Below are 23,650 nucleotides of genomic sequence, written 5' to 3' on the forward strand. Positions count from 1 at the left end.
ACATTATAGTTGGGAAGCGTGCAGTAGGCCGAGTGGAGGTATTCTGCTACTCTGGAAATAAAAACTGAGTGACAGACGAAGCCGGGAGGTTATAAGAAGCAGACTACCATAGGCAAAGTGACTTATAAGATAATTAATGATCTCATTCTCAGTCCAGAATCGACGAGGAAAGGACTCTACGGAAAACTCTCACAAGAAGAATGGACAGCGTGATGGGATATGTGCTGACCCATCAGAGAATAACTTTCACAGTAGTTGCGGCAGCTGTAAGGGCTGGGAAGAGTTAAAAATTGAGGGGAAGGCAGTGATTGGAATATATACAACATACAATTGAGGATACAATACGACATTGTAGTGCTGTGTTATTCCAAATTACGGTGCAAAATTACTTCCAACACGCATGAATATTCTAGAATGAAATTTTCACTCTACAGCGGAGTGTGCGCTGATATGAAACTTCCTGGCAGATTCGCAGGAGAGCTTCTGTGAAGTTTGGAAGGTAAGGGACGAGGTACTGGCGGAGTTAAATCTGTGAGGGCGGGGCGTGAGTAGCGCTTGGATAGCTCAGTGGTAGAGCACTTGCCCGCGAAAGGCATAGGTCCCAAGCTCGAGTCTCGGTCCGGCATACAGTTTTAATCTGCCAGGAAGTTTCACGCATGAATATTCATAATGGATGAACGAATACAAGTTGTAGACACATGGTTGGCGGCATATGGAAGTTTGGGTCTGGTGGTGAGTCTTGTTCGGGTAGCCGAAAGATTAGGCAACCGCTCACGATAGGCGAGAAATCCGGGTTCGAGTCCCGGTCCGGCATACATTTTCATTGTCGTAATTCCAGTCTACAGCTGATAGTAGTCTATATCCGCAACTGCGAATACATTTCATGTATAATTGGGGAGGCTGTATTTAAGTGCTACTCTGACATTAAAAAAACGATTGTACTAATTTATCTCTCCTCCGTTTCGGAGTTCTTCCACAGTTAGGGCTGCTGCAGGATTTTCGGCCTTTTTTTAAATACGCTGTGTAATATGCATAGTCATATCTACCACAATAACTATGTGAGTAAAACCCTATTTTGTGAATAAACTGAAGAATTATGAAGAATCAAGTGAATAAATAGACTGCTGAAATGCAGTTCAACCCGTGGCATCGAACCAAAAGGTGTTCTGTTATTAAATTTATCTGGTTTCACGCCAACTAATTATTACAAATGAGAAGGTGGAAATTCCGAAACTGGAGAAATAATCACAGACCATTTGGAAAACAATAACCATATAAGCCGTTAATAGAATGAAGACAAACATTTTATAATGTTTTGATAGGTGACGGATAGTGAGGGCAGATCATATAATAACATTTATTAGTGAGGACATTAAAGAAAAAATTGGTTTCTATAATGATGCACCTAATGGTAAAAATCGTTTCTCGCTATAATGCTTTGGTGCGGATACAGTCATTTTCCATTTTTCAGGTGCTTCATCGAAAGTATTTATGAGACAATAAATAAAGAACAGAAGTTATTCACCACGTTCATGAGTGACAAACATTCACCCGTGTTGCAAAGTACAAAAATATAATTGTATTTTTTCTGCGTTTGAGAATATTTCCTTTTAAAAAATGGCTCTGAGCACTATGGGACTCAACTGTTGAGGTCATATGTCCCCTAGAACTTAGAACTACTTAAACGTAACTAACCTAAGGACATCGCACACATCCATGCCCGACGCAGGATTCGAACCTTGCGACCGTAGCGGTCGCGCGGTTCCAGACTGTAGCGCCAGAACCGCTCGGCCACATTTCCTTTTTAAACCTGGAACAAGTTACATTTGGTGAGTCGAGAGGTAAGTGAGGAATCTCAGTTTGGTGGTGGACTTTTTTTTTTGGGATATACAGAAAATCAGAAAATGTATAACAATGCTGTTACAGTTGGAAATGCCTTGTTTACGAATTAAGTTGCTCGTGGATTGAATAAGTGGCTGACTGGGTAGTCACTTATTCAATCGCAAAGAAGCGAGGGTGTAGGATCTGCCACGGAAGACCGTTTGTGCAGTAAAAAACTATGGCTTTCAGACATTTGCTGATGAGCCCTACCAACAAATTTAGTGAAATGCTCATGAACTGAAACTCATACGGTTCCATCATATAACCTAGGCATGTGTTTGTTGCAGAGTAAATTTCGTCGTTGTTTGTGTGAGTCTGCAGCTCAGTTAATAAGTATCAGACTACAGATCCAAAGGAGCGGCACCCAATCCCCAGTCGATCCTGTAATTTTTTCTGTCACCTATATCTTCTTTCACCTTTGCGAAGGTTGGTATATGCGGGAAACGCCGAGTAGAAAGGTAGTTCGGAATACGCGTTAAACACCAGGCCTACCTGTAGATAGCTGGATAACTCAGGACAAAGGAAAGCAAGGGCGTACCACTGCAAATAGGGCTATACCTGGTTAAGCACTGTGCTTTTCAAATCGACCTTAGGGTTATGTACAGGTTTACCGTATCTTAGTAGCTGACGGTACCTAACCATTCATCACGGCCAAGCTTATCAGTTAACTAACGTCTTTAACTTTGACTAAATTTCTAGTAGAGTTGGTTTCACCCCAGCAGTGTTGAAAGCACTTGGATGCTGCTCGGTTTCGAGACCGATGATGGCGATTTAAGGGTGTAACTGGAAAAAATGATCCTTCGCAGTGAGTGACAAATGGACTGACCTGCTGTGCGATGAGAGGACAACAGTGGCGCAGACAGTAGCAGCCACTGAAGGGACCGAGAATTGTGCAGCGGGCAGCCAGGTAGGCGGCTGCTTAGGAAGACGTGGGGCAGGGCACGGCGTTATCCGCAAGGCATCGCGCCAGCCTAGGGCAGCGCTGTTGACAGCGCTAATCCCGGCCTGTCGGCTAATCCCTTTGAATTGCAAAACCAACTGGCGGCCGCGATACAAGGCGCAGATAACGGCCCGGCTATCGGGTGGCAGCCGGCTCGCCGCGTCGTGACAGCGCGATCAGGTCGCCGCCGATATCCTATCCGCACCGCCCTCGCCACCGACGCACCACCTTCCCCTCGTGTCGAAACCGCTAGACTAATTCACATCGTACAGACACTCTTGCGTCTACCGAAGCCCGGGAATTTTTCAAGCTAGCACGCTACTTACACCGTTAATCTTTTCCTCTCAGTATACATCAGTCACACTTTTGTACATGTGTGGGGAAGAAAGGAAGATTATGGTTCAAAGCCACGACGACGATGAGACCATTAGAAGCGGAACACAAACTCGGATCAGAGAATGGCTGCAACCTTCTGAGAGACAGTTGCCTTCAGTGATACAGAACCGAAATTTGGATTACTGCACGCTGATGTGAAGCGCGTCCGCCGGCCAGGGTGGCCGAGCGGTTCTAGGCGCTACAGTCGGGAACCGCGAGACCGCTACGGTCGCAGGTTCGAATCCTGCCTCGGGCATGGATGTGTGTGATGTCCTTAGGTTAGTTAGGTTCAAGTAATTCTAAGTTCTAGGAGACTGATGACCTCAGCAGTTAAGTCCCATAGTGCTCAGAGCCATTTGAACAATTTGAAGCGCGTCCTCCCGAAAGCGAATCCAGTGTCTCACCAATACGCTACCTTGCTCTGTGTGTTAAATGTACGAGGATTATCTCGAAAGTAACATCCGATCGGCCACGAAACGGAAACTACAGTGTAAATGAAAGATGTTTTATTTGCAAGTCTGTAGCACTTTCCAACTTCTTCTCCAAATAGTCCCCGCTCCATCGCACCATTGTACAAACTTTCCAATACCCTCGTCACAGAAAGAAGCCACCAGTGCTTTTGCCAATTCTCTACGCTGATCTGCAGCTTATTTGTCTGTGCCAAAATGTTGTCTTCATAGCCAGCGGTTCATGTGAGCAGAGATCAAAATCAGAGGGAGCCAAATCGGGGGTGAATTGAGGGTGATCAAACACATCTAATCGAAAACAAAGCAGGAGTGTCCTCATTTCCCCTATCCATTTGTCTTATTCCCCCTCTCCACAATACGAATGAAAGAATAAGGTACAAAGGAGACATCGGCAACTTACAACTACAGCAATTCCATGATACCTGGCTCTCGAAACCGTGCGAACACGTCGTTTGTAGTAGCCTCATCTGCTGTCGCTTTGTTCATCTGAAAGTAGGGAGGCAACGGAGTCAACTAGAGACGGAGTACTGTTAAGGAAGAATGCTGAAGGAAATCGGCCGTGCCCTTTGAAAGGAATCATCCCAGTAATTACCTGAAGGGCTCTAGCGATTTGGGGAAATCACGGAGAATATAAATCAGAATGGCCGAACGCGGATTTGCACCTTTGTCCTCCCGAATGCGAGTCCAGAGTGCTAATCACTGTGCTGCCTCACTTATTTGGTTCATCTGAATAACCTCTTACACTGCATACTCGATCTAAACGGTAGCTGTTTACAAACATACCACACTGTAGGTGAAGTCGAGTTGAACAAATTTATGCGTAACACCTGCGGTCTGTCAAGCCGAGTAACAGCTCCAAATTGGGTTACAAAAGCCACGTAGGATACAGCGCATGCGCGCCGCACGAGATTTTGGCTAAAATCGTCTTTGAATATTAAAAATCCCCTGCATTAACTATTACAAAATGTAAAACTGATGATTGTGTAACATTTATCTCAAAATATTTTTAAAATTAACAACACAAAATTAATAACTGAATCGATTCGTTTGGCCTTCTTGGTGCGATACTACTGTGCTTGTAAAGGTTTATTTTAAATTGAACTGCAAACATGTGACGAAGTTTCTTTTTCTTTCGTTACCCTCATGAGAAAGTTTAAATCAATAATGTTAACGAAATAACCGAGAATATTGAAAAGTAGCTTCGGTGGTTTTGTAGGTCAGTTGGAGGTCATTTCCAGATTAGATAGATCGCAAGTATCTTGCATCAAATTGCTCGTTTCGACTTCCCCTACATCACAGCAATACTTGTAAACATTTATCGTTTATACCCTGTATAGCTACCAACTAGGGAATATCGTATCTTTACGGTCAAAATTAACAGACGGTATAAGATCCCGAATTGAGTATCATGAGATACGGAAGCAAAGGTCGGGAATGAATATTTCAGATGTTACGCGGTCTTGAACGACCAGTTCGTATTAAGCACGTGTCTGTAAGCTATTTATGCTTCTTACGAAATATTTTCCTTTTGATCAACACAAAAAGCTTGCATCTGTGATGCGTCCACGGTGAAGTTTGCTACTATATAATATAGACTTCATGACTACTTTGATGATAATGGAGTATTACTCGTTAGAGGAACTGGCAGAAAGCATTTAATGTGTGGTGCAGCAGTATATATAGCTAGGAGAGCAGAACGAATGTACCAAAAAAAAGGTCGTCGTTAGTGGAAGAAATATGTCGTTGCGGATAGAAGTTGTGATAAACTGGGTCGTTTAAGGCTCAAGGAATTGTTCACACAGGAAATTTTAGGAGTGTGGAAGAATATTAAGGAATAAATATGCCGTAATCTTTACAGTGAAATGCTTGCTCCAAAGGATAGGGCGCGATTAATACTCGAGGTGGATCAATTACACTTCTAATATAAACATGGAATCGAAAGCTTAGTTCTGTCAAATGATACATATTTCGAGCTTAGGTATTATTGCCCATGTATCGTCTTTAGAAAACCAGCTCCTGGCCGCACTGTAGTGGACCAGAATAGCCTGCGGTGTTGTCATCAAAAGCCTGCAAAAGGCAACCACGCTGATGCCGCTAAGACACAGAGGTGCAAACAGCCGGTAGAGTCAACTGTTACTGAAAGTTTCGGCGAGAATTCCTGCCACATCCGAGTGTCTACTCCGATTACGACGTATGTTAAATACCAGATGTGTAAGCTTTGCATTTGTACATGTGGGACTCCTCCGGATGAGCGAGCGCGATTCTTGCCAGAGTGTGAATGTTGGCAGCCGTGGGGTCTCGTCGGCAGCAAGTGGTGCGGCGCCCCCGCCGCCCACCCTTTTCCCTCGGCCGGCGACCAGGAATCGCCATTTTCAGCAAATAATCTCATTTGGGCGCCATTGTTTTCCCCCGGCCTCGCCCTCTCGCTCGCAACAACCCGGCAGCCGCTGGGGACGCGCGGGGAAGGGGAGCAGATCTAATTAGCACGGAAAGCTGATCGGTAATTACTACGATTAATCAATCCGTTTTCCATTTATGTGCCGGCTGTAGCCGGGAGCGGGGGTGCTGCAGCCAGCAGCCAGCGAGGGCCGCCCGCTACACGCTGGCGCAATAGTCGGCTGCATAATGCCGGCACACGCGACCGCTGTCCGAGCTTCGCTCTCCGTTCACTTCTCCGTCTAACGTTCGCTGCGAGTCCACGCAAATCCCCGACATTCTAACTGGAGCGGCTGCTGAAATGCCATGCTCGAGCTTGTTTTCCGTGCACATTTACATCTAAAATTCTAAACGATTACGTCTACATGATTACTCAACAGCTCTCACTTAACTGTTTGGTATAATCAGTATACTGATGGAGACATAAGTGCATTATGCAAACTGAAGATGGGATGAATTGAAGAACACGTTTTAGCATAAATAAGGATATAAATAAAGTGGTTAGTTGATGCTTTTCTTCGATCATTTGAATCCACATCCATGAAGCTCAACTACCATTCAGAGGCACACAACTTTTGTTCAAAATGGCTCTAAGCACTATGGGACTTAACATCTGAGGCCATCAGTCCCCTAGACTTAGAGACTACTTAAACCTGACTAAGCTACGGACATCACGCACACAGCCATGCCCGAGGCAGGATTCGAACATGCGACCGTAGCAGCATCGCGGTTCTGGACTGAAGCGCCTTGAACCGCTCGGCCACAGTGGCCGGCACAATTGTTGTTGTTGGGTTGTTTTTGGGGGAGGAGACCAGACAGCGAAGTCATCGGTCTTATCGGATCAGGGAAGGACGGAGAAAAAAGTAGGCCGTGCCCTTTCAAAGGAACCATCCCGGCATCTACCTAGAGTGATTTAGGGAAATCACGGAAAACATAAATCAGGATGGCCGGACGCGGGATTGAACCGTCGTCCTCCCGAATGCCAGTCCAGTGTGGTAACCACTGCGCCACCTCGCTCACACACAATTGTAGAATTTGCTACAAAAATCTTTTTTCTTGCTTGAAAGATGCTTTGAACCTTCTAAAAATGAGGTAAAGAATCTAATCACCGAAAAAAATTGCTCAATGGAATTCCGAGCTCCTCTTCTAGCACTGCACTGCAGGATTATTTTTACTTGTTAACAGCTGACTGGTTTCGACAGATAAAAGTGTTTGTACCTGGATATAAAAGAATGTGTGTATCCTCTCCTTCGTAACGGTAGTTTTCAAATGTGTTACAATATTTAAATTATTTTCTGAAAAGAAAACATCGAATAGTATTGTAGAATTACGTATCATGTCTTCTAGTTTGAAAGATAAATAAATAGTGAACACGTGGTTATATATGTGGGAAACACCTCGCAATCCAAGTAAAGAACACATTCACACAGCTCATATAGAGACATTTCATACGATACAAAGCAATTACAGGATACACGATTCCCTAGCGTGTGTGTGTGTGTGTGTGTGTGTGTGTTTGTGTGTGTGTGTGTATTTTACGCATATTAACTACCTAGGTCTTCTGATCTACGCCACCTCAAACTAAGTCCCAACATACGTAGTTGTATAAGATTCAAATAAGATACATAAATGAGAAACCACATAATAAGAAAACAACTTCACAAGAAACAAATGTCAGACACCAAGGACAGCCATGTCACGGGCCGAACTTTTATATCCAGATAAAAGACAGTTTGGACTCGTGTGATAAATCATGAGTACCTGGTATTTTGTCTCCAGTTCTAATGACGTGGTTTTAATTTTAAGGATAATTACGAAAGTCACACAAAAATATGCGTTCTTAACTTAAAAATGTTCCTTTTCTGTCTTGGATGTAATGAATACGTCTGATAAAAAACGAATTCCGCGCTAAAGGGAGCCTAAACAGTTTGGGTGCAGCTGCCGCCGTACCACAATAACACACACTCGGGTCAGTGAACCCGTAGGCCTGACGTTTGCAACGGAAAACTTTATTTAAAGAGTGAGCTGGCTTAAGTCTGTTGTCACTCTGATGGCGACGTTTTCATCTGCGAAGTATTTCGCCCCAAAGTTCGTTAAGATTTGCGAGACCTGCCTCCTATACAGGATATTCGCCTGAATTTATTTCGTTGTCTAATAATACGCACAAAGGACGGCGGCGCCTATGAGTGGGTACATTTCACGATAATATACGCCACGGCGGGGACAGCGGGCAGTAATTAGCAGAACCGGCCGGTCGGTAGTGTTGAAACACGGCTGCTGGAATATATGTCCCGACTCTGAGTCACTGCCGCAGGAATTCTGCGGATTCCCGGACACCGTCGCGCATGGACATTTTAATACTGACACATCCGGCCAATATTTATGCTCAGCAAGACAACTTTCGCCGCTGGACTATGAGCAATGTGTTATACTGCGAAGTGGTGTAATAAATGGCTTAAGACGCTCCCATCAGGTATTTCGCGCTTAACGACCACTGCGGAGATACAAGGAGGGATGTACAGGAGCCATATTCGTTTGCTGATTACGCAAACATCTCCCACAGTTTAATATTTTTAACACTATTTTTTAGAGTCGGGAGGAGAAGCTGCGATGGGTAAGAGAAAATATTGTTTTCATTACTTTATTTCACGGCAATGTACAAAAATTGATGCACGCCCTGTCATTGGTAACACAGCAAGTAATTTGGCTTTGATAATGTTTCAGTTGGTATGGACTTAAGCTCGATATGCGAAAAGAATGGGGATCTGCCTTCGTATCCATGGTTTTGATACTGCGACAGAGGCGTACATGAACTAATTGTAACAAATTTATGCAGTTAGATAACAGAAACCGTAACTGTTGCCGATCTTTTAATAAAAATATTTAATTCACAAAATAAGAGAGATTAATTTTAAGTTTTTCTCGTCTTTAGCAAATCAAATAAATGAACTTGAGCAATCCTGACATTATTCTCAGCCTTGTCAACAGCCTTTTTAGAGGACATAACTGAAAGTTAACGAAGACATCTTAGGGTGCGTGGGAGAAACCAAAAAACAGAGGAACCGAAGACACTAATTGCACCTTGTACAGGAATTACAATAACACTTGTATTTGACAAGGCATATTTACAGATCAACGAAATTTCCACACTCAAGAAATGCTGGCCTAACAAATATACTCAGTACGCACTACAATGTCTGGTAATTTAATATCATAAAACTGCAATCAACCTAGTAAAACTCTGAATAGCTAAATGACATTCTCGGGACGAAGTTGATTTTTAGATGTTTCAATACAGTGAAAGGAATAGTAAGAATTATCATTCTGGCAGTATACAATAGACCTATAAACAGTGAAAAGTTTCTAATAATGAAATTTTAAAAAAAATTGACAAGAGAACGGGAACGATCCTCAGAGCAACTTGATAATGCATGCGAAATTGTGCATAAACGATGCGTTATCTTTTTGTAATGAAAGTTGTGGTCGTACGTAGTTGCATTAGCAAATGCTATCAGACAATGAAACGAGTTCTAACATCCGCAGTCTATGGACTACGCGCTGGTCATTGCTTCCAACTTCACACTGTATTTCCCTCAGTGCTACATCAGCTGACCCTGCCCACTTTGTATTACAGCCAATTAATATCCCTAAAAATTCAAAACTCACAAACTAAGATTTCCATGTTTATTCAAACTCAACTTCGACGAAACTTTCCTTCTCGGCCGTACATTAAGCCCGTTACACAGAGATGGTTCATTCTTAAAGCTACTTTACACAGTTAACAATGAGACAGCAAAAAAAAAAGAAAAAAAGAAAACATTTTGCGCTACTCACCAGTTATTCACTTGCAGGATCGTTAACCCCGTATCCTGCGCCAGCTGCTTTTTCTGGTCTTCCGAAGGGTACGGATGCTGCAAATCAAAAGATGAAACAACAGTCAGTCACGTGTTCACTAGTTGTCTGCAGATGCTATTGCTATCCCATGGCGGGTGGCGAAGCGAACAACCGCGCCGCAGTACAGCAGGAGAGAGAGAGAGAGAGAGAGAGAGAGAGAGAGAGAGAGAGAGAGAGAGCGAGAGAGCGAATAATAATGGACGGGCGCGAAGCAGGAAGCTGTGGGAGTAGGCGAGGTGCAAGGATAACGAGCCAGCAGCCGCGGCACGACAATGATCGCTGTAATTACAGAGACTCGTGGGAAGGACGCGACGCACAGAATGCCCCGCGTGCCAATAGAAACGAGATACGGCGAAACCGGACACCTGGCCAAAATCAAAAGCCTCCTCGCATAAAATAAACGGTTTAAGTTACGTGCTGGAATAATAGAAAGCTGCTGGTGAGGAGCGAGAGAGCGAGACTGTGAGAGTAAGAGAGAGAGAGAGAGAGAGAGAGAGAGAGAGAGAGAGAGAGAGAGAGAGGCGATGCGGAAGGAGAGGATCGGCGCTCCTTTTTTCGAGGCACCTTCCATTCTTCGCGTTCTGTCCTCTTTCTTTCACGTGGAGCGCGGGCCCGCTTGACGCAGATGCTGATTGACAAGGCGGAGAGAGAACAGGTGTCCCTGCCCGACCTCCAGAATCGACTACGGATGCCCGTGGGGCGGGTGACGGCTGCGGGGGCGGCGGCACGGCGGCGGCAGCGGAGGCGGGCGGGGTTCCTAATGGAAGTAGTCGCCCACATACGGATCCAATTTCCACAAATTTAAGTGCAGCGGCGAAGGCAGCAGTGGCGGCGACCACTGGCGGCTTCGCATACAAGAGCTGAAGTGGGTAATGAAGCAATTACTTCCCCCTGCAGAAGCAATCATGGTAATTGTTTGGAGGGAGCGCGAGGCGCGGCGGGGTTAGCGAACCCCTGCCGCCGCCTCTGCGAAAACAAGGCGGAGGCCATCGGTGGCTGACCAGGGCAACCCCCCCGGACGGCGTCACCCCCCAGTCGCCACTGTGCCTTGAGACCCTTCTGGACGGGCTGCACATCTCCGCACTATCACATCTGCCACGCACGCACTTCCCCCCACGTGTGGTTTCTAACCTCTGGCTACTCGGAGTCTGCTACCTCCGTGAGCATTGCATCTACAACTGGATGTAAGTGAAACAAATATCGGGTGCTACATTTCTGTCGGTAACCCACATTGGTAGAACCTACTGATCACTGTCCCGTTGAGTGAATACTAGGAATGGATGAAGTAATTTCTGAGCGGATCAGCGAGCTGTCTCCGCACAATCATTCATATTGTTGATAAAGACCAAAGTGATCAACTGACTACGAACTCATCATCCATCGATATCACAAAGCATGCACACAGCCCCAAAGCTTCCGGCTCGCTGTCACGTAAAATACATGCGAAGGCTATTCCTTTAAGGTCCCTTCTGTCGCGAAAATTGAAAATCAAAAATGTTTTATTTTCAGTATTTAGCTACACCTTCAGCTATTTCTCTTTATAGCCGCCCTGCAGTTCGTTGGCTATGCTAAAATGCTATCCTTATAGCCAGCGTTTCAGGTGAGAAAAGAGATGAGAATCTCAGGGAGTCAAGTCCGGGCTGTATGGTCGGTCATCAATCACTTCCCATCGAAAATGCTGCAAGAGCGTCGAAGTTGCAGCTATGTGGCCGAGTACTGTCATGAAGAAGGACAAGATAACACTTCTCTTCGCTCATTGTAAATTGCCCTTCTTAGACGATTTTCTCGAATAGCCTGATGCACTTGCTGAACAAGATCATCGGATGGCACGACCTGCATCATGAACGTATGTACGTCTTGCTACAAAGTTCTTGCACCGTAACAGCACTTTGCTGTCATTCACGACGGTTACATTGTATGACTTGCATAGGAATCTGGAGGAACCCCTCAGCATGTAGATCTCTAATGAGACCATGAACTCGCCAACTGCCCGAAAGTTCTTCGCCGTGACACTCTCGACAGGCATACTATAGACACTGCCCAATACATCTGCGTAAAACGTCATCGGACTTTCACTCTTGTTTTAATTTCACAGCCATCGTAATATTTCAATCTATTGTACTCAACGTGGTCCCCTTAAGAAATACATTCCTGACTTCAAGAACAGAAACAGATCCAGTCATCTCGTAAAGTGCGATCGTAGAATGCAACTAGTCTGCACATAGGGTTGAAAAGTGCCAAGAGAACATTTGTGCTTGATGCGTACTAATGAGAAGCATCAAAATCTATGCTCTAAAATACGCCTGGCCTGAAATTTGTACTTAATTTGAAATTTATGTGGAGGGATAGCGTGGTGCAGGGATAAATCCATTTTGTTGTTGTACATTATTGTTGAGAACGATGCAGTATGATACAGCATTGCATTGCGTATCACAGGCGCTAAATTTTACTAACATGAAACTGACGCAGGAAGAAAGGAAATACCTAGCCGCCATGACTGCCGTCATTATTATGACGTAATGATTCGGGGTAACAGATCTAAAGCTCTAGAGACGAACATTCCGAAAGGGGTGGGGCATCAAGTAAGGAGAGACATTATCGTTTCTATGGAAGATCGATGACGTTGAGATGGTATACGACGAAATACTACAACGGAATGTACTGATACTGTCACAATATGAAATTTATATTGTCGGGAACAAAATAAACTCTGAACGCTGAACACACGCTGAGATAATCTGATGACTGTACAAACAACTTTTGTTACTAAGGAATTCAGCAAAATTAGCATACACAATACTATGTCGTCAGTAATACAGTAGGCCCCATGAGGAATGGTCGACATTCAGGGATGTGACAGGAACTCTCTTCCGAAGGAGAAACTTCAAATGTACACACGCTCTATTCCTAACGGTTTCCGAGCCAGAACGTATTTAATATACATTTGTTTCTCGACTAGTAGAGCGCACGTATGTGTCTTATCTACTAAATCTCTTTGGCGTTTTATTGTAGCCCCGTCTGCCTTGTAGCTTTCAGCCTCCTTGTTCGAGATGCCTTTTCGTCTTTAAACTAGGTCGCTGAGCGTGCAGTTGTACATGGTGTGTTCGGAGTGTAGTGCAAGGCTTTCCGAGTGCAAGAGAGAGAACCATCTGTTAACTGTGTAACTGTGTTGGTACACGCGCTGGCTGAAATGCCACGCATCTACACTGACGAAAAATGTGCAGTGTGTGTGTGTGTGTGTGTGTGTGTGTGTGTGTGTGTAGAGGTGGTGTTCTTGCTGCTGTGAAAGAATACCGTCGATGCTTTCCGACACATCGAATTTAAGATTGTAGAGGATTTGCCAGAGTTTTCAGCACATTGCGTGAAAAACACATTCTTCCGGGTTCCCAATTTCTTTTCAACGTGCAGTTTAACAACGTGTACAGGAACAGCACCTCTTTGTTGAAAGGTTGCAGCGTAGTCCTACTACCGTAACACTGAGACTTTCTGCTCGTATCAGTGTTCGACCAACCAATATATGGCGAACGTTATGTATTCATTCTCTGTACGACATATGTTGTAATTGTTACCGACTACTGTACATGTGTAAACCTGACACTATATTGGATATAGAGAAAAAAAGTAACAGTTTGTTTCAAACGCTCTTTCCTGTCATATCCCTGAATACTGACAGTTCCTCCCAGGACGTCCTGTATAATATAACCTGGTGCTGACGTTTCATGATGCTCGTGCGATCGAAACTGTTACTAAATGAAAGTAAAAGCAACCCCAACGGCTTATATTGATTAATACGTCTTAAAAATTTCTACCAGCTCTGGGTTACCACATGTATAAAACCTACAAACCGAGTAGTTTATACGAGCATATTTCGGGTGATTAAATGTGAAACAGCCTATTTCGTTCGGAAATCTATTAACATCGATACCGACCCGGGCGCCAAGTTGTACGCGAACCCGGTTTGCTAGACTCTCAGCGAATGTTAAGGGGAAGAGTTACTCTATGTAACAAGCTGCGTCATTGCACGGGCAGTAATAGCAGTGACTGCGAGAATAACGAGCGACAACAGTTGAAAGGCTGGGCTGTACTGGAAATGTCCCTTCCGCCACGCGACGGCGCCGCCCCGTCAGCCGCCGCCCACGGCCGGGGGCGGCAATCTGGGCGGCGGTTCCCACGACAAACGCATTGTGGGCAGGGCGGCAGGACGGCGGGGCGTGGCTGCAGCCGTCGTGGCAAACTGACGCACCTCGCGACAAAGGGCAAAGGGCACGCGTCTGCCTCTGCGACTCCTAATGGGCGTGAATCACAGTGGCGGTGGCGGTGGTGCAGGCGACGACTGCGATTACCTGTATGTTCACCCCTCGCAGTGGCAGCTGCAGTCTGCCGATTCCAAATTGGCTTCAAAGTAAAGCCTATCCATCAAGACCGATACGAGTCCAAGAACAATTTCAGTCACAATAATGCGTAACATAGCATTTCAACAAACAAAATTAATGTACATGGGTCTTACATGAGAGAAACTGGAACGCCAATTTCTCGACGACGTCGCTAGAAGCAGTTTACAGACACTTATATAGCAGGAAAACACACAAATACGACCTTTTCGGAGGAACCACTCTGGCAGTGGAGAGAAGGGCTTGGAGAAAGAGGAAATCCTGATATCTAGGTGAGAGTGCATCCACACTGTTGCCGCTTACGCGTCCACTGTCTTAGCAATTTCACCATATTTCGGATCAGCAGAACGTTATGGTCGGATTCAAATATCAGTCAATGGATTAAAGATTTCAACGCCACATTGCTTTATCAGACGTGTTTCAGACGTGTTTCTACTAGTGTGGTTTGTTCCCTCGCTTTTCTCTAACTTCACAACTGATTTACCGATTTACCAACCATGTTTAAGGTGACCTACAGTTTAACGTGAACTTCCAACCGTAGTGGAACTAGACGGAAGTGGAAGAACCAATTAGCGACAGAAAAATTACTAGTATCGACCGATAGGTGAACCCCGTACCTTTCGATTTTGAGACTTGCACCCATTCAGCTAATAGTATGCATATGATAAATGGTACCATTTATTTATAGGCGTGTAAATTAGCGATATCTCTTCACCTACGGTCTTTGTGGAGAAGGACGCTTGTGATCTACAATTTGCACATCTACATATGTAATCTGCATGGTGGCGCGTACGTCGTGCCACTACTGACCATTCCTCTACCTATCCCACTTGCAAATGGACCAACGCAAAAGCGACTGTCTATATGCCTACGCAAGAGCCCTAATTACTCTTACTTTGTCTTCGAGGTCTTAATTCGAGATGTGTGTTGCTGGCAGTAGAATAGTTCTGCAGCCAGCGACACATGTTTGTTCTCTGCGCGTTCTCAATGCAGTCTCGCGAAAAGAACATCGCCCTCTCTCCAGGGATTCCCATGTGTATGCAAGGAGTATTTCTGTAATACTCGGCTGTTGATTAAACCTACGAATCTAGCGACAAGCCTCTGAATTGCTTCGATGTCTTACTTTACCTCTGCCTGGTGGAAGTACGAAGCACGAGGGCAGAACTCAAGGACGGTTCGCACAAGTGTTATACAAGCGCTCCGTTTCCGTGACACTGAAACCGCATTCAGGAGGACGACGGTTCAAATCCCCATCTGGCCACCCAGTTGTAGGTTTTCGTCGATTCCGTAAATCGCCGAAGCAAACGCCGGGATGGTTTGTTTGAAAGCGAACGGCCGATGTCCTTCCCTATCCTTCACAAATCCGAGCTCGTGCTCCGTCTCTAATGACCTCGTTGTCGACGGGACATTAAAAATTAATCTTCCTTCCTTTTTTTCCCTTTCATGACGTCTCGATGACGTAACAGTGTAAGTGAGGCAAGGAAATATGGATAACAGGGTTAAGTACTTCAGCGGTTTCTACGCAATACAGATAACGACAAAAGACAGGATAACGTTGTTGAATAACAAGGTGTGACGTTAACAGAAGCGTTGGTAAGAATAACAACAGGCACCAAAATACCCCTCCTCCCCCCCCCCCCTTACTTACACACACACACACACACACACACACACACACACACACACACACACACACACAATGTATACATGACAGGGGGGAGGGGGGAAGAGAGAGAGAGAGAGAGAGAGAGAGAGAGAGAGAGAGAGAGAGAGAGAGAGAGGGAGAGGGAGAGGGAGGGAGGGAGAGAGAGAGGGAGAGGGAGAGGGAGAGGGAGAGAGAGAGAGAGAGAGAGAGAGAGAGAGAGAGAGAATGTAATACGTAACAGAGACCTTAAAGAGAAAAGAGAAATGCTAGTTTTTATATATTTAACGTTATCTGCTCCGCTAGAAGAGGAACGCAACTTCTGCAAGATGTCGGCTCTCCTCGTCGGGCGTTACTATTTCAGCGCGGCTGCTTTGTGCCGTTGAGCCCATCCCCCGCTGCTTTAATATTTGAAGGCGCAGCTCACCCCGGAACGAATGTGCCGTGCTGATAAATCGCTTCCGAGAATGCCTTTGACTCGCGGCCTCGGATTTGTAAACAATCTCAGAGGGACGGGGAACGATTGGCAAGGAAGCGGGGTCGACCTCTTGGGGGAAGAATGCGACCTGCCTTAGTTACCGGCAAAACAAACCCCGTGGTAGGGGAGACTTCGTTGGTCACTCTCACCAATGAAGTAGTACTTCTATTGAGTGTCTTACTTAATATAGCAACTCGTGACACTATGGCCTCATTACTTTTCTGTCTCTTATAACATTAGAGGAGTACTCTGACAGTGTATGTAAAGTATACTCGATATTTCGGTAGCTATCCATTTTGGGCAAATAGTAACCGAATAAGATGACACTGTGGTTACACGGAGCGGAACGGAGTTCGAATCCTCACCTGTTAGTCCAGATTATATTTTCCTTCCTCCCCTACATCGTTTAAGCCGAATCCCGGACTAGGTGCTTGAATCTGACACGGCCAGTTGCCTATGTTCCGTATATTTTAATTTCGTCGCCTGCGGAAAATCGTGGTTGACTCCAAATAGCTTAGCTTAAAGGAAAGTACTTCACTCTTGTTTCAGCCTTCTAAAAACCAGACATCCTCCATTATTCGAGTTTAGTCACATTTAGTTTGTTACTCAAAAACAGGTGCACTGAAATTTATTCATACTATAAATATTCTTAAGTTCTGTTTTCCAGTTTCTGCTAGGATTGCTACAGATCTTGTCCATGATTTGAATAGTAACAGTGATTTTACTTACGCCATAGTTAAACTTGTTCTTCTCACACACTATTCCTTCAACAACAGTCGAAAACTCGTTATTTCTAACATTTTTTGTTTCGGTCTATATCTAATGACTGCAAGATGACTGGTACACACCATCACATTTATATTCAGCAAGAGGTTAGTCTGCATTTGTCTTCTTGTACATTTAATGAACGATTTGTGGAGTTATTAAACACTCTTCTGCTTTTATACTTCGTATTTTTGAAGAGAACAGTCAGTATTTTCTTCTCTGTTTATTAAACACACAATTTGTATAGCCACTAAACTGCCTACAGCAGTGTAATTAATGAGCGACTGATCATGTGTTGCAGACATAGTGATTCTAATGATGTCTGTATTTTCTTACAAAGTCTTTTGTCATCCAAAAATAATAATAAGATAGAAATTATTCCACTTCAGTACGTTAGAGCATACATTTATGCTTTTCTTTGGTCCAAGAACATAAGTTTTTATTGCGGAAATTGATTTTGACAACCTAGTAGAATACGTGCATGCGCACAGCCCGTCCCGCAGAAACGTATTGCATCGGTCTGAAGACAGGAAAACAGTACCCACGGAGGATTACATAAAGATAACAAAAATAATTGTGGGTGTGACGGAAGGATTTATTTTGTTTTGTACACAACGTAAATGTGATCTATTAGGTTATCTAGGCCCGACTTATTGATTGACAGCGCGCTTTTTTTGTCAGTATTTCTGGTTGGAGTCCAGGCAGCGAGTACACATAACAGCGAAGCTCACAGTACATGAAGAATATGGCTGAATCGGTCGTCGAAATATTGTGCATAAAATTGATAAAGACAACTCGGGACAACGCTCTAAGCACATTATTAACACCTATATTGCATTCCTAATTAAGACTTAAATATTATACTGATGTTTATTCAGTCCTTATTTATTATAATTTACATAATTTTTTGACAAAAAAACATGACACTTATTTTTCTTCACATTTGTGTAAGTGATGTTGCTAGAATTCTCTCAAAAGATATAATCTATGGAGATAAACAAAAATCGTTACGATTCGTACATGGAACGACACTCCTGAAGATGGGATCTGCTGCCGAAACGCTGCAGCCAATTTATATTCATAGTAGATAGTGGATGAATGGGAGAGAGCACACTCGATTTTTACTGTTTGTGAAAGTCAGAAATGGGTGAACTCAATTGCCGGGGTGCTGTGAAGGTAACGTGCGATTAGGAAGACTTGTTCCGCAAAGCATGCGACGTACTTGCAGGAAAGACTGAACTGGAGGCGCGCATCGATTTCTGAAGTAGCTGGATGCAGGGACTGACGGCGAAGTCTCAGAGGCAGGTCCCGCGCGGCGGAGCGCTTCAGCAGGTAGTCGCAGTCTGGCCGGGCACAGCCGGTATCGCGGCTGTCGATACACGTCACGCCGCCGAGAGCAGAGCCTCGCTAAATCCCTGGGCGTCGCGCAGAGCCCGCCACAAAAGGACGCGGCGAGCGGCAGGTGCGTCGCCAGATAGCGGCGCGGAACGGCGCCGATTTTCCGAGACGAAACAAACACGCCGGGCCGAGCGGGGCAGGCCGCCCGGCGCTATCGGGGCCCGCGTAATCCGTCAATACGAGGGGCGCAGTCACCCGACCCGGCACGGCCAGCCTACATATGCGACACCGCGTGTTTTTGTGTGCGCTCGGATTAGGCCGGTAAGATAACATTTGGACAAAAGTTATTACTCGAGGGATTAGCAGCCTTCCAGTGCAAAAGGCTTAATCCCGTCCCGTCTGCCCTGCTCTGTTTCTGCGCAAGCGGCCCCCCCTTTCCCCTCCAACTCCCCCCCCCCCCCCCACCCACACCGTGCCCTAACGCAGTCGTAGCGCACAGCTGGGCCTCTTTCTGTGTCCCACACACTCGCCTGACCAAATGAGTATACACATACTCGCGTACACGCAAATACGTGGACAGGCACACAGATGACCAGTCGCACTTTTTCCTGCACACGTTATCTTCACAAGCGCCAGCTAATCCACTTATCTCCTGTGCCGAGCGGACTCGCACCGGTATTTGGAAACGTTTCATAACGATAACCTATAGCAACGATCTCTCTCTCTCTCTCTCTCTCTCTCTCTCTCTCTCTCTAACCCCGTCCTGTGTTGCCGGGCTCAGTCCCGAAGGCTCCGACCGGTATTTACTGTGCGCTGCTCGGGATTATTTATATATCAATCTGTGTTATTACGTTAATCTTCTTGTCGGAGATCGCCGGTCGTGGATTAAAAAGGGCCCCCGGGAGTGAAAAGGGCGCCAAAAGTCGCGACATAAACGCGCATTTGTGTCGAGACGTCCGTCGCCTGAGCAGCAGCCGAGCCGCCTGCACTGATTGGCTTGCACCGGGCTGACTGATTGATTGATTGACTGATCGATCCATCGACCGTGTGACCGTCGCTGCGATACATCATTGTGAAGGGGGGTAATGTGCACACGCCTGCCGCTTTCCCGGCGATTCGTCACACTAAGTAGCTCTTGACGGATATCGGCACACGGTAGCGAAACGCGACGCAGCTTGTTCCATGTTACTGTTTGTGCAGTTGAAAAAAAAGACAGAAAGGTCATCTGCCTGTGTGCCTTGTCAGTGTGTGAAAGGATGATGTTTGCGGAACAGCGTTTCCTTCAGTCTGCAGATTTACAGGAGCTGGCGATGTGAGCACTATCAAAGTTGTTTTACAGTGACGCTCTCAAACGTGGTGGAGTTGAACACGAAGGCTACGTTGCTGATGTGACAAAATAACGCCATAACACTTTGACATCCAATGCCTGAGAAGAGATTAAGGGAATATTAGGAAATGTGTCCACGAAAGGCGGCTCTAGCACATTCGTATAAGCAGTGTTACATCGCAGTAAGAGTAATGGAAAGTGACCGGGATATTAACTGCCTATAGGACTTGCAATCTTTTCGGTACTGTCGGCAATGTTTCACTTTTTAAGTAGGCAGTCACTTCCAAAAAAGTGAAAATGTGCTGAAGATTTTGAAATAAGATATCTAATAACAGAATTATACAATGACTGAAAAGCGTGATGAATATCATGCTTTTTTTCAACGCTTTCAGGAAAATTACGCATTCAGATGGGAATAATTAAAACCTTCTTGTGTTTACTCTAAAAATTACCTGTGATCATTAGACTAACACAGATTAGTCAGTGAGCTACAACTACATTCGCCGGCATTGTTGCGCGCCCGCCCAGACTTCCGACATTTCTTCGCTGTATTGTTCTTTGCAAGGTTGGTTCAAAACGAGGTATATATGTTTATATGACAGGGGATGACTACACAATTTTCATTAATTTGTGTATTATGTAAACACTTGTCTGTTTGCCATTTTTGATTCCTGATAGAAATAATAAGTAATTAGAGACAAAAACAGATAAACAATATATCAAAATAACATATAATAAAAGAATTCTCACTAAATTAGAGAAAATTTGACAGTAAAAAGGTATTGGTTTAAACCGTGTTTTTATGTTATCACACGCAGTATTTACTGAATAACGAAGAGAGAGGAATGAAAGAAGACGCCTTCATCGATCAGAGTATGTAGACAAACAGAGTAAACAAAAGAGGAATTGCTTATTCGCGTTTAAAATGTTTACGCGCACATTAAATGGAATTGAAACACCAGTCTCAACTACCAATACAACATACATATGCAATAGACGCGAAGTTGGTGGTCACGTTTTTGAACACAATATTTAGAAATGTGCAGTAAAACGGAAGCTGTAACGGTCTGTTGCTTTTTTTAAGACCTCTAATGGTAGACATTCCGCACTTTCAAGAAGGTGTATCCCAGCTCACAGGACAGTCAATATGTTCTTCAAGGATATTACACGAACAACTTTCTATGGAAACAGCGGCTTCATAATTAAAAAATGAAACATTATAGGCAATGTTTTGTGTTTGACAGTAGTTGACAGGTAGGCATTCACATGCCGCATTTGTTTCAGAAAGGCATTTAAACACGAAAATAAGAGGTATTCTACATAAAATATATACAGGGTCAGTCGTAAAGGGCTTTATTACTTTGGAATGATACAGAACTTTTTTGAGATAACTTACAAAAACGGTAGGGTGCGTCATTTTGCAACAAACAAACTCAAGTTCCATTCACACAGTGCATCAGCAGCCCGTTCATCCACCATGAGGGCCAGCGTAGGGCACAGTTAAAATGGCTACTTTCACTGGGACGGAGCGTGTCCGCTGTGTATTTGGGTTTAATGAAAAGAATTCTACGAAAACTATTCGGCGTAAATTACGCATCTAATAAGCTAAAGAACATCTAAGGGGGCCTACGAGAACTTTGTTGACACGGGTTGTTCCCTGCAACAGAATAAATCACCACGTCGCCCTTGAGTTGATGATTATGTATAACGGGTTAGGGAGAGACCTGCCCGCAGTCCACAAAAATAAGTGCGACGTGCGTCTCAAGAGCCTTGTATTCCACAACAGACTATTTGGCGAGCACTGCGTAGAAATTCACAACCGCATAGCCCATTAGTGATGCAGGTAAGATTGGTCATGGAGAACTGTGCGAAAATGTTGCATCGGATAGAGGACGATAAGACGCTCCTGTGTACAGTAATCTTTAGTGATGAATCAACATTTCATATCATTGACATGGTGAACACCTAGAGCTGCAGAATATGAGGCAGCGAAAACCACTTGCAACCCTGGGAAACGTTCGTAACAGGCCCAGTGTTAATGCGTTTCGTCCCCTCATAAAACTGAAACTTTACGGCCATTTCTTCTTCATAGAGAGGATGTGCTTGAAAGCTTCCACTTATGGTTTACTACCAGCAAGACGACGCACCACCAGATATCCTATATAACAGATTCCCAGGTCGGTGGATTGGCTGTGAAAGAATATTCGCACGGCCACCTCGCATCCCAGGCTTGGCACAATTGGATTTCTTTCTCTGGAGTTTCGTTAACAGCCACATACGTTGTAAGTAGGCTGTTTAGGTTTTTATGTTGGTAACGCCACGTAGAGCTCTCTATGAAAATCACTGACTGTGCTGTGTGAAGGCTGTAGTTGGTTTGCATTGTTGGAGTATATGCTATTGTAGTGTTGGGCAGTTGGCTGTTAACAGCGCGTAGCGTTGCGCAGTTGGAGGTGAGCCGTCAGCAGTGGTGGATGTGGGGAAAGAGATGGCGGAATTGTGAGAACGAACGATCTGGACGTGTGTCAATCAGATAGAGTAAATTTGTAATATTGGATATCATGGACTGATTATATATATATATATATATATATATATATATATATATATATATGATGACTTTTGAACACTATTAAGGTAAATACATTGTTTGTTCTCTATCAAAATCTTTCATTTGCTAACTATGCCTATCAGTAGTCTGAATCTTTTATTTGGCTGGTAGTAGTGGCGCTCGCTGTATTGCAGTAGTTCGAGTAACGAAGATTGTTGTGAGGTAAGTGATTTGTGAAACGTATAGGTTAATGTTAGTCAGGGCCATTCTCTTGCAGGGATTATTGAATGTCAGATTCCGTTGCGCTAAAAATATTGGCTGTCAGTTTAGTGTTGATTAGAATAGGAAAAAAGCGAAATGTCTGAGTACGTTCAGTTCTGCTCAGCTGTTTGAAAATCAAATAATGTAAGAGGTTTATCAGCACAGCAATTCATTTATTTTCCTAAGGGGATGTTTCAACGTGTTCCACGCCTACCAAACAACTCAGCCGACCTAAAAAAAAATTGAAAATACGCTGCCGTTGCACAAATTAGCGCGAATTGTTGCAACGAGTGTGGGACGAAATTGACTACCGATGGGATGTTTGCCGTATCACAAATGGTAGTCAAATGGAACCAAAATGATACTTGACACAATTATGTGAAACTAGAGGTTGTTCGCCACAAAGTGACACATCTGCCGATTCTGGTACTGATCTCGATAAATTTCTATATCATTTCGAAGTTATTAAGTTACTTCTGATTAGAACCAGGAAGAGTTGCAACATTTTATTAAATACGACAATTTTCATTACTTCGGGCCCTCGTAACGTCCAGATCCCCGTAACCCTGTGTGATGGACTGCCAGAGGCGATCTCCTCGTGCCACGGTATCGACGCTTTCTGGCACCCAGCAGTGCGCCCCTGCGACGTAGAGTAGCCCGCGACGCGCTGGAATCTCCTTCCCGGCGGCGGCTGTGGCGGACCGCGGGGTCATTAATAACGCGCGCTAATTGTGACAGTGCACAGCAGCTATCATCATCATTACCCGGAGGCGCGTCTCCTCGCCGGCAGCGGTAATTAGCGGGCCGGGCGGACGCAAATACAAAAGGACACGGCGGGCCGGGAGACGCGGGCGAGCGGAGGCGGCGACGACTGTGTTACGGGGGCGGTAGGCGGTGGCCGCCCACC

At 44.8% G+C, this 23,650-nt stretch overlaps 1 protein-coding gene across 8 annotated transcripts in view; it reads right to left on the reverse strand.

The window, feature by feature from the left end:
* The window catches only part of LOC126268084 (homeobox protein homothorax), an 887,891-nt gene that overhangs the window by 141,735 nt on the left and 722,506 nt on the right, over positions 1-23,650 (reverse strand). For all 8 annotated transcript variants that reach the window (XM_049973577.1, XM_049973578.1, XM_049973574.1 and 5 more), the window contains one exon: positions 9,934-10,010. In XM_049973577.1, coding sequence (XP_049829534.1) covers positions 9,934-10,010 — 77 coding nt within the window. The remainder of the gene's footprint in view (positions 1-9,933; positions 10,011-23,650) is intronic.

Source organism: Schistocerca gregaria, chromosome 4, assembly GCF_023897955.1.
Source record: "Schistocerca gregaria isolate iqSchGreg1 chromosome 4, iqSchGreg1.2, whole genome shotgun sequence".
NCBI lineage: Eukaryota > Metazoa > Arthropoda > Insecta > Orthoptera > Acrididae > Schistocerca > Schistocerca gregaria.